The 11572-nt window shown below is 39.9% G+C and overlaps 1 protein-coding gene across 1 annotated transcript in view; it reads right to left on the bottom strand.

Annotated features, from left to right (window-relative positions):
- Window positions 1–2232: 2232 nt before the first annotated feature.
- Vwc2l (von Willebrand factor C domain containing 2 like) overlaps window positions 2233–11572 on the bottom strand; it is a 159205-nt gene continuing 149865 nt past the window's right edge. The window contains exon 4 of the mRNA XM_075951746.1: window positions 2233–5479. Within this exon, the coding sequence (XP_075807861.1) occupies window positions 5331–5479 (149 nt within the window). The 3' untranslated portion in view covers window positions 2233–5330. The remainder of the gene's footprint in view (window positions 5480–11572) is intronic.

Raw genomic sequence — 11572 nt, 5'->3', positions numbered from 1 at the left:
CCTAGCTCTGGTTTCAACTGTATATCTACCGGCTTGTCCTTAGTTCCATTTTCTTCAGGTGGTTGCTGCCCTTCACCATCTCTTGAGCTATCGACTTTCATAGTTGAAACCCAGGATTTTGTGTGTAATTATTTATTTGTTCTTAATTGACTTGGAAAATAAGATGTTTAAAACTAAAGGTATCTTTTAAAAGAACTTGCCCCTCAGTCTCAATGTCCTGTATAAATGTAATCATGCATGTGTTATCAAGGAGATATTTTTAATATGGGTTCATTTTTTCCAACAATGCCATTCACTGCCTATATTGCATTCATAGCGTGCATTTCATACTGTATGTAATGTATTCAGTCTTCCCTTCAAAGACATTCGGAGTGCATTCTCTCATTGCCTCTGTTATACACAGTACTGCTAAAATGCTGTTTTGTGCTTTGCTTCACCTTATACGTAGCAGCTTTCCTAGGGGCGTATGCTTCAAATTCTGACACAGCTGGATGAGACCAAGGTACCACTTCCTTCATCTTTCTTCTGTCTTGTGACTCTGGCAAAAATCATGTCTCATTTGCTGTTTTAATTTATACATCCAGTAATAAAGTTGAATAAAATTTTATTAATGGAAAGCTTTCCCAATTTTCCCATTTGCCCTTTTGACTGTTTAATGTTTTCTTTTGCTGTATAGAAACTTCATACATGCTAATAAACATCTTTGCCTTCAAAATAAAAAAGAGAAGAGTGCTATTCTCAACACAAAACTTTAAATACAACCAACGCATCAGATCTGTACTGTGGTTCATAGTTCTCTCCCGTGCTTCCAAGGTGTTGACTCTATGAAATTTTGAGGACAGAGAAAGTAGAAAACAATGTATGGAAATTTAAATGCAAGAAAGTCTAATTTTGTTTTATGAAAATATTGGCATAATACAAGTGTGTCGTTATGTGCTTAGGTACACCATGCTGATCTTTTCTTTGTGAGTATTTCCTTCATTCTTCAGTAATAGAGAAACTGATGGTAACTATAAAATATTGTTCACATAACTTCGTATTAGGTAGTAAGTTTGTCTCAAGGATCATGACCATAAGAGTTTCTTATTACTCCCCAAGTAGAGTTTGTGTACAAAAAAGACAAAGGTATGTACCTGGGTACTAGTTACAAGCAACGGTGTTTGCTCTGGGCCTGGCTCTTTGTTGCTTATTATAAGTCAATTGGAGAGTTTGACGTTGAATATGGACATTAAAACAATAATATTCTCAGTAAAAATTTTCAAATAGCAACAAACCTAGGAGTCTTGTCAGAGATTTTAGCTATGATTGGCAAGATTCAAATCTGTATTTTAGATTTAAGAGATATACCAACCAAATACCAATCTAAAAGTCATGTGGATTATATAAATAAACTTTCTTCTCATATTTAAAAAAATCTAAGAGTTTTGAATATGGACTGAATTTTGGAGAGTTATAAGGTTACTACTAATTTTGTTAGATTTTTAAAAATATAATAGCACAGTTTTGCAAGAAAATACTGCATTTTTAAAAATGAGATCATTATTTGGTTTCAGAGATGAATGTACTCATGATTGATACTATGGATAGAAAATAGTAAACTATTCTGCAAAATCCTAGTAATACTTTATCAGGACAATGAGGAAGTAAAGGACACGCATGCTATTTTTCTGATTGAAAAATTTCATAATAAATTTCTGCACAGCCCCTTCTCACCGCATGATGTTAGATAAAGCATTTGTCTCCTTACATTCTCATTTTCTCAGTAGTTAGAACACAGGCAGGATTCCCTCCTATCAGGTTTGTTATAGAGACTGAACAGAATGCCGGGGCCTCTGAGCCCAGCATTGTGCTTGGCACACCTGAAATTCGAACACTGTAGTGCTGCATATGGGTGGGGAGGAAGGGAAGGTTGGCATCCTACCATTTAAAATACTCTCACTGGCAGTTTATTTCATCAGCCTTGCATCGTATTTTGAAAACTGAAAAAGCACGCAGGCACATTCCAGAGTTAAAACTTAATTCTATTGGCTACAGCTGTAATGGCATGTGTGCTGTAGGATGACAGATGCCATTGTGAGTTGAATTGTCATTGAAGGAGTGGAGAGAAGAGAAACTTGGGAAGGAAAATATACCACAAACAATGTTCACTGGGTAACACACTTTATATTTAACAAAATAATTTTTTAATAATATATTCTTTTACACATCAAATATTGTTGCTAGAATCCCCCCTTCTTTTTTTTTTTTTTTACAGTTTAGTATTTAGTGTTTTTATCCCTCTCTTTCTCTTACTAGTTTTCAGGCACACCATTTTTCAAAGCTTTTAGAAGCTGAATCAGTTCAACAGGCATCAGCTGATACACCGGATTCTGACCCCTTGTTCAAATACAGCTGAATCTCAAGCGGATACGGGAAGGCAGAAGAGATAGGATAACAAAGAGGGGACTGTGTGGCTGCAATCAAGGCCTTCAAAAGAACAACAACAACAGCAACAACAAAAGGATGAGGCGAGAAGAACTCTGATGTGCAGGGTTTCGGGAAGAATATCCCAGTGACCTGGCTAGGAGGAAGTTGTCAAATGCTTATCAGTTTAGGAGAAATTCTGTCACAGTATAGGCTTGTCCCTCTCTAAAAGAGAGAAAGCACTGGTGATTGGGAGGATTAGGAAGCAGTGTAGTGAAATTGAAAGAAACAGAAGAATAAAACAAACAGACAAAAGAAAGCAGGCCCAACCCAACATGAGCAGTGATGAGAATCCCCTTGTCAAGTGTGTAATAGAGGCCATTGAAGGACTGCCTGTAGGGAACTCTGTAGAAGAATCTCTGCGGTTGTTACAATCTATCCCACCGAATCTTTGCTGTGGGTATCAGTGGTCTTAGACTTTGAGGCAACATTTCTATACCTTGGCTTCCAAGTTTCACAGTCTTTGTTTCTCACAAGGACATAATAACTCCTTAATAATCAATAAAGTCTATGCTACATGGCTCTATTAGTGACGTTTTCAGTTTTATATCTATTTCTGTCATTAATAATAATAATAGTATTATTGACAATAATACTAGTATTTCCTCTCAATAATGTGGATTTTGGGGACTGTCAGTAGGCAACCTCAGGGCAAAGAAAGCTGTACAGTACAACTCTGTCTAGACACAGGCTGAAGTGTGCAGCGCCTTTGCTTGTGAGTGCAGGCATAAATCATGCGGAATTGCTCATGAATGATTCATGGCTGTCTCGATGATGTATCCACAGTGGCAACTGAAAGGCACCAACCTTGCAGCAAATTGGCGTTCTAAGGGAAGGCAGCCGGATATTCTTCCTTGGATGGCGCCGGGATGGTTATTTGTGTCACAACACAAGCACAGTGTGTGTGTAAAAATGTCAGGTCTGGCTCGTCATCACATTCATTTTGGAAATGACAACTCTTTCTTGATGGCAGGTGGTGCTTTCAGGGAGGAGAGGCCGACAACTTTAGGTGAGAAAGCTAATTTATGAGACTATAGAAACTGATGTCCAGAGAGTGGTTCTTAGAAGCGCCACGTGATGGGGGGGTAGGTTGACCCTGGGGTTGCAGTTTGTGTATGATCTAAAGGGCTCAGGGCCTCAACAAAGCCATGTGTGTGCAGTTGAAACTGTCTGGTATGTCATATGCAAAAATGACACAGCTTAATGACACAGCTTTTGAGCCAGGGAAAATTTTGTTCCCCACCAACACCCCTTGAGGACTTTTGGCAATGTCTGAGGACACTTGGTTGATATAACAGGGTGGATGTTCTTGACCTGGCAGCTGAAATCCAGGATTGCCACTTAGCATCCTAAGAATGTGTAGCATAACCCCTCCCAATCTGGCCCCACATGTCAGAGACTGAGACTGAGACATCTGTTTGTGTAATGTGTCTCTACACAGAAACCAAACAAACCAGACTGGGTTTGGGAACAGAAAACAGGAAAAGGAAAGAAAACTGGATATGAAGAAAAGTTTGAAATTTCCCTATTAGATCTGCACCAGGGGTTTTAGGATAGGAAGTGGGAATACATGACTGGGTCACGTGGTCTCAGAACTGTGAATTTTGCGCTTGACTGAAGGTGGCATTAGATACCCTGTGTATTTCTTTTATTATTGGTTTTTTCCATTGTTATACTAGCAGCATTACCAGGGCAACCTTGAGACTCTTCAAAAGTTCAATTTAATAGTTCAGTATCTAATATATACATTAAAAATGTTCAACTAATGAAATTGTATTGTGCAAGACTCACTCTACCCTAATCTTTAATTTACATCAGCACTTAAGGTGGAAAGAGTGTCCTGAATCTGGATTTTAGATTTAGGGCTGAGTGGTTGTTACTGTAATGTGGTAAACACAGTCCCGAACCATAAAAACTGCTGTGGAGGGCTGGCTTTCAGCCAATGTGGAACTGGAAAGTTAGAAGTGTTTAGAAAGATTAATTCACAGTGGGGGCTGTTCACCCTGGTTCTGGTATTTATATTGCCTGGTGACAAGATGGGCTTTGTGGTGTATTTAATTATAAACCAAACTCAAAGCTGGCATCATGAAGAAGTCTGGTGAATATATACCACAGCTTTAAATACTTGTCTCTTTGGGTCCTCCAGTCAACTCATGGTGTTCTTCTTCTACTTGTTTCTGATTGGCAGTTTCAAAGTTTTATATATGAAATGTGTGGTTTGTATGAATCAACAGTGAGCCCCAACATATTGGACAGAATAGTCGTTCCTCACCTCAGTCTGCAGAGGACCCAGTTTGCTACTTTGTTTCTTAGCCTACAGACATGATAATTGCCTCCAAGAGAACCATGGCATTGTCCCCCTCTGAAAGGATACCTCCCCTGACACGTTTCTTTATCAAACACTTCCGATGTAACACAAACCTTTACTGCACAGTCACTCCTGACCTCTTTAGATTCCAAAGGTAGAAAATACACAAGAGAAAAGTGTAGTATGCACAGCAGAGTAAAAATGGAGTAAGTCAAGGGACATGAACTGGCAGGTCACAGGCATCATCTGGGAGGGAGCCTGTCCAAGGTGGTTTTCTTTCTTGTCACAGAAAATCTTGGTTGTCAAGTCACCATCAAGCATTGGTAATTACAAAAGTGGTGTAGATAGCTATATGCTATGTATATTTTATATAGCAAGAGAAAGAGAGAGAAACTTCCTCTTCGTAAAATAATCACCTTTGTCAACTCCAGAAGGTTTTGCTGGTGACCCTGTTGTAGCTGGCAGGAGTTTGTTTGCTCATTTTGTTGAATGTTAAACATGTGCCGTGTAGAAACCATAGCATCCCTTCCTAGGACTGGTAACTGTTCGGGAATTTGCCCTACAGAGGCTGCTTGCCTTGACATTCGCGCTTCGAACACTGAGCGGGTTTCCACCAGTCCCCGTTGTGACAATGACAGATGTTACAGTCGTCCACTTTCACTTCAATGCCAGCTGGAATTATTGTCGTTCCGGCAAAGCAGTTTGGACCTGGAACACACACACATGCATTGGTTAGTGCATTAAATTTGGGAGCCTCCCCTCCACCCTCTCCTTTTCTTTCCAAAGAATAAGCCCACCCCATCTGTTAATGAGGTCTGACTGAGCCAACAGCTTGTTATCAAGGAGTTTTCTGGTCAATTCCTTCAGAGTCAAGTCAGAGTCAACCCCATGATCTATAACACACATCTCATATTTTCTATGTATATAAAAGTGAGACAGAGAGATGGAGCAAGAAAAGAGAGAGAGAGAGAGAGAGAGAGAGAGAGAGAGAGAGAGAGAGAGAGAGAGAGAGAGAGAAAGACAGGGTTGGGGAAAACCCTGATTATTGTCTACTTACTGAGCCCATTGTGGATTAGACTTTATTTGCTTTGTCCTTGGGTGTAAAGGTGATAAATGTCTCATGAACTGAGGATTGGCGTGACAGTACCCATGGCAGAGGTCCTCTCCCTTTCTGCGGAGGGTGTGAGATGAACTTGTTCACTCACCAGATCCTGCCTGGTTCCTGGAATCCCCAGTTTGTTTCTTGATAACAATGAATAATTCATGGATGGATGATTTATTCATGTCCCTAAACAAGCTTTGTTAGAGGTTCATTTGATTTTTTATAAATGGAACTCCTTTAATCTGCTGGCTATCTTTCTCTCTCTCTCTCTCTCTCTCTCTCTCTCTCTCTCTTTTTTTTTAAAAAGAAATGACCCAAGTGGTTGGCTTTTGAAAATCAACAGGAATTTTCTTTTAATTTTTCAAGTTTCACAAAGCTATGTAGCAGATGATTCCTGCTTTTTCTAGATGGATGAGCGTGTGTGTGTGTGTGTGTGTGTGTGTGTGTGTGTGTGTATTTAATGAAGCATTCTCATATTATTTTTAGTCCTTCCTATATAGGGATGATAATATCCCACAGAATTATTTCTCAAGTTGAAACTGTATTTTAAAAAATGGCTTCCCATAGTGGATTTCAGAGGGATAGTACAAAATTTTATTGGCTTTTAGGAGTTATTTGGTGTTAAGTCTATGAAGAACACATTTGGGTAAAGAAGGAGATGCTGGGTTGTGTCCAGTAATGATTTGTTAAGCCATCAGTTTGGGCAACTTGCCATAATCACTAACTATATGGCAATCTGGTAACATGTCACTAAGAATGGCCTGCTTTCACTTTCTCAAGTTTGTTAGAATTTATAAGACTTTCTCTATTGCCAAACAAATGAAATCAGAGGCTATTTGTAGTGCCAGTTCATTAGTAGAGGCTTCCTTTTGCAAAAATTATAGCTGCTGAGTTATAGTGCATATTTGTTAAGGACCAACTAGCATGCTTTGGCTCTGAGCCCCTTTGTTTTAGAGCTTCTCACCGTATATAATCCCGCAACAGTGTTTGTGTGCAGATGCCTTTCTCTCACTCTGCTGCTACAGGTATCCATGGCTGAATATGGGGAACTGTCAAGGGCGGGGTGATAGATCAGCTCAATCCGGTAATAAGTAACTCTTGATTTCCTGCCTACACCCATGAGGCATTTTCTTGTTCTGATTCCATGATAAATTCTTGGCTATCTTCAAGTGTCGATTATTTCACAATCACAACATTAAATGTATGTATCTGAGGGTTTAAGGAATTAATTGATAGACTTTATTACTTGTGTATCTACAGTTATGTGAGGGCAATTCAACACCAAACCATGAATTACTTCTATACCTAGATCTGAGGGGTTTTTGGAGAACTTTACAGGAAGGGTGTCCCATAATATTGCTTCATCTCTCCTGCTTACTATCCAGAGCTGTCTCCTGACAGACGCCTGCCAGTTCAACCAATTTTAGGCCAGGCAGGGTCTTGTAGGGGTCCAAGTAGCTGCAGAAACAGCACTAGACTTGGCCAACACTGTCTGCCTGGAAACAGCCCAGAAGACCAATGCTTGGTCCCTGCGTCCCCTCCTGCTCTCCCCACCTCACCCTACACATAACCAAGATTTTCACTCTAAGCATGTATTTTAGCTTTTCCAGAATGAGAAAAAACATTTTGTTTTTAAATTATGGTTTCAAATACAAAGATGTGCAAGCAACAGGCAGACCATTAACTAGGAGGAATCTTCACAGTTTCTGTAGAGGATTGGGAAATGTGATGGATGAAACATAACACACTCTGTCTTTTTCTCTCTCGTTGGTGTGTGCACACGTACACTCATGGATGTGCTGCTGTGTCTCAGAGTGCTGGAAAAACTCACTGCTACAACAACAGAAGGCAGATAGAATGCATGAGAAGAGACGCCTTGAAAGTCATTTACGTCTAGAAGGGATATTTTACTAGAGTTCTGTTTTTGTATTTTCTTCTTTCTGCCTGTGTTGGTAGCATGCTGTGATAGGCATGCATTTGATTAACCTCTATCTGTTATTTCTTAAGATCACTTAAAGTTTGCTGCACTTTCAGCCCAAGAAATATTAATTATGCTGATGGATTGAACAGAAATGAAAGATCTTTCGCATGTGCCAAGACTGGCCAAAGTCACTGCTTGGGAATGTAGTCAGTGCTCAGGTGTCTACCTGATGGCCAGAGGCATTTTATTAAATTCTGCACTCTGGTTTGATCTCTTTCACTTTTGTGCTTCACAGGTTTTGTTGGTCTTGTTCTGATAGTCTCAGACTGCAGCAAGTCTCAAGTTTGCCGTTAAAAGTCATACACTTAAAAGCAATTTAGATAATTGTGAGTAGAATGGTTGGCACTATTTAAAAACTGTTCCGGTTTTAGCCTGCTCCCTACTGCGGGTGACAGTAAGTGCTAATTCTCTTTGTGGGTGTCAGTGCTTTCCATGAACCCCTTACTTAGGCAATCGTCCTTGCTTCTACCTACCATCCTCCTCTTTGGAGGTTGCTCTCCTTTTTCCTTTGTATATATGACGGGATAAATTGCTCAGAAGACTGAACTCAATGACAAAGCAACACATTGGGATGTGGAGGACTTGGAAAAACTCCAGAAGGGAACAGTGAAAATGATTAAACGGAGGGCTGGCAGATAGGACCTCCGAGAGAACGCTGAAGGATTAGAATCATTTAACTCAGAGGGATAAGATAGAGGAACACCACAATAACTCTCAGAAAGTTGTGGCTTAAGAGAGAAAAAGTAACCAAATGGGCACTCATTCTGCAATCTAGAGACAGAAAAGATACCCCTCTCTCTGCTCTTTCCTCTCTCTCTCTCTCTCTCTCTCTCTCTCTCTCTCTCTCTCTCTCTCCTCGAAAAACTGATACTTGACCATGTGCTCATATTTTCTCTCTTAAAAATATTTAAGATGTGTAAACTCTTACCCCAGGTATGGGTTGTACAGTCAACCCCTTGAAGGCAAGAACTGAATATCTGTTATTTCTTACAGTCTAGGCATGATGCTGTGTCTAACAGATATTAAGAACTCAATATCTAGTTTGTTTAGCTGAATAAAATAGGGTGAACGAGCTACTTTTGTGTTTGCCAGAGACAAATTTGTTACTGAATCTATAGATAAGCCCTTATCTGATTATGAGGGCCAGAACTATAGTATTCACTTATAGGCAGAAACGTGATAATTTGTTGAACACTTACTTTATGCCAGAACTTGCTTCATAATGTTTTTTCAATAATCTATAGAAGGCACATGCTTTTCCTCTAATGATATAGAGCCTCAGATATGGAAAATGACTAGCCAAAGGTTATATGCCTGGAATGCGATACCACTGAGATATGAAGTGAAACCTTTATGGCCTGTAAGAGGTTTCTAGTTGCTCAGAAAAAGAAATAGCATTCTAGACCTGAGCTGTCTAGTATTTATTTTTGTTCCTTATTCTGAACTTCTGATCAAAATGTAGATTTCTAGTAGATTAAAGCATTTCAGTTGCATATTGAGGTAGGAAAGTTGATGTGGACAGAAAGAAGCAAGATTGGTTTTCTTCAGATCATTAAGTATGTACTGTTTTGTGTTGTGTATTTATATAGGGTCTAACAATTATCATTTGTTTCAAAACTAAGGAAGTCTTCTGTGGAGAAGATGTGTGGACCATGGGGCTTTTCTCAAGCTAGCAGTAAAGTTTCTAATGATGCTGTGTGCACTGTGGAAAGAAAGACAATGAAAACGAATTAGGACAAGGAGAGTGATCTTAGAACAAATACTTTGTTACCCAAATGCAAATGGGAGATGCATGTGGTACAGTATTGGAAAGAATTCAACCTTTTGAAAATGTGATAGAATTGGAAATTGGATTCCTTGCTGAGACTGAGCGAGGAGGGAAGAAGGAGAAGAGAGACTGTTAAAACCAGGAGACGGTTTCCCCATGAGACCCGTGAATAATATGCCCTACTATTCTACACTTCTTTGAATATTTATTTTGCATATCTATAAAACCAAAACTAACTTCAATTTTTTTCAGTCAAAACCGTTCAAGAGGAATTTTATAAAGAAGAGAAGGAGCAAGTGTGAAAGCTGTAACTCTCTGGAGAGATGGCTGAGGCAAGTCAAGACTCTATTGTTGGGCAGCACATCTTCCCATCGTCCCATCCCAACTTCCCCAAGGTACCACGAGGTACATGCAGAGAATATCTGGTGATCAGATAAAAAGCAATTGGAACAGTTTTTTCTAGCTTTGATAATACAAGGTTTTAAGAAAGCAAGCAGAACATAGAAGGATTCCTGTGGTATTTGTGGTTATATGGACCAGGAAGATTTACTCAGACAGTGAAGTTTTCTGATAATTCCCCAAATTTCCCTTACAAAAAAACTGCATAGGAGCAATGGGGAAAAAAAGCTTATCTGATCACACATTGCTCTGTAGCTAATGCTCACTTGCTATGCCACACACCACACAATGATATATAACCTGACTAAGTGTTCTGAGGGAAAGCACAGAGAACCTGACACGGTCCAGTGGAAGACCTTGAATAAAGTAGGAGTGGAGTGGGAACCATCTGGAAAGTCGAAAAGACCAGTGAGTCCTGTGGCACACACAAGAAGCTGGTGAGTTACTGCTGGGCATGCAGTCAGATACGGAAGTACAAGAAGAAATCATGAAATAGCCAAAGATTTTATGGTCTTATAAATACAATTTCGGTGGCTTCAAACTGGACATGGTAGGTGTGTTTACACAAGGCAAAGCAGATCGGGAAATGCTACAAATCAGGGTTTTACTTCCACCTTTTCCAATCTCCATTTCTCAGTCAGTTATCAAGCATATATTAGTATGTTACTAGTTTAGGGCTGAAGATTCTGGATCATTTTCGATATAAAGATTTTATACTTCTCCTCCCCTCCCCTCCCCTCCCTCTCCTCTCCTCCTTTCCTCTCCTCTCTCTTTCCTTCCCCTTCCCTTCTTCTCCCTCCCTCCCTCCCTTCCTCCCTCCCTCTCTCCCCCCTCACTCCCCCCTCTCTGTCCCTGTGTATGAGAGAGACAGAGACAGAGAGAGTAAAGACACTAATGATGTAAATTTTACTGCTGTCGCAATGTGACTCTCTACAGACACGTGTGGATGACTTGGAGAAGACATATCTCCGCAGATGAGGGGTTTCTGCTGTTGAAAAGTCCTGTCACCTTACATGTTTGGCATTGTATGATGACGAGATAGAACTTCTTTCCTCCATTGTTCTACGACACTAAACATGCCAGCCAAAATGCTGACTTAACTTTTACATTGGTTTCAGCAGTTAGTACATGGGCTTGAGTTAATGACCAGAATAGAGTATCCCTTATAGGAAATAAAATCTTAAAGGGGATGGTGTAATTTCAGCCTGAGAGTTGAAGTAGATATTAGACAGGCAGTTATCTTGGGATCCCATAGAACTACATGCAAGATAACTGAGATACTGTGTTGTGGAGGGCACAGCAGGAACCAATTTGGTATCAATAAAACTAGCCTTGGATAATTTAACTTACTGGAGGAAATTGTATCTGGACAATATCTGCAGTAGCAAAACAAAGCTGGAGATAAGAAAATTGAAGCAAGGATCAAAAAGTACAAATAGGGAGCAGTAAAGACCTACCTTGGCCACAGAAAGAGCAGGTGACCCATTGATTTCACCAGCATGGGTCTCTGGATTCTGTTGCTAGAACCATACACATAACCTCCTTTTCTAC

The sequence above is a fragment of the Microtus pennsylvanicus genome, chromosome 17 (assembly GCF_037038515.1).
Source record: "Microtus pennsylvanicus isolate mMicPen1 chromosome 17, mMicPen1.hap1, whole genome shotgun sequence".
Classification (NCBI taxonomy): Eukaryota; Metazoa; Chordata; class Mammalia; order Rodentia; family Cricetidae; genus Microtus; species Microtus pennsylvanicus.
This window is presented reverse-complemented; position numbering and strand designations above follow the sequence as displayed.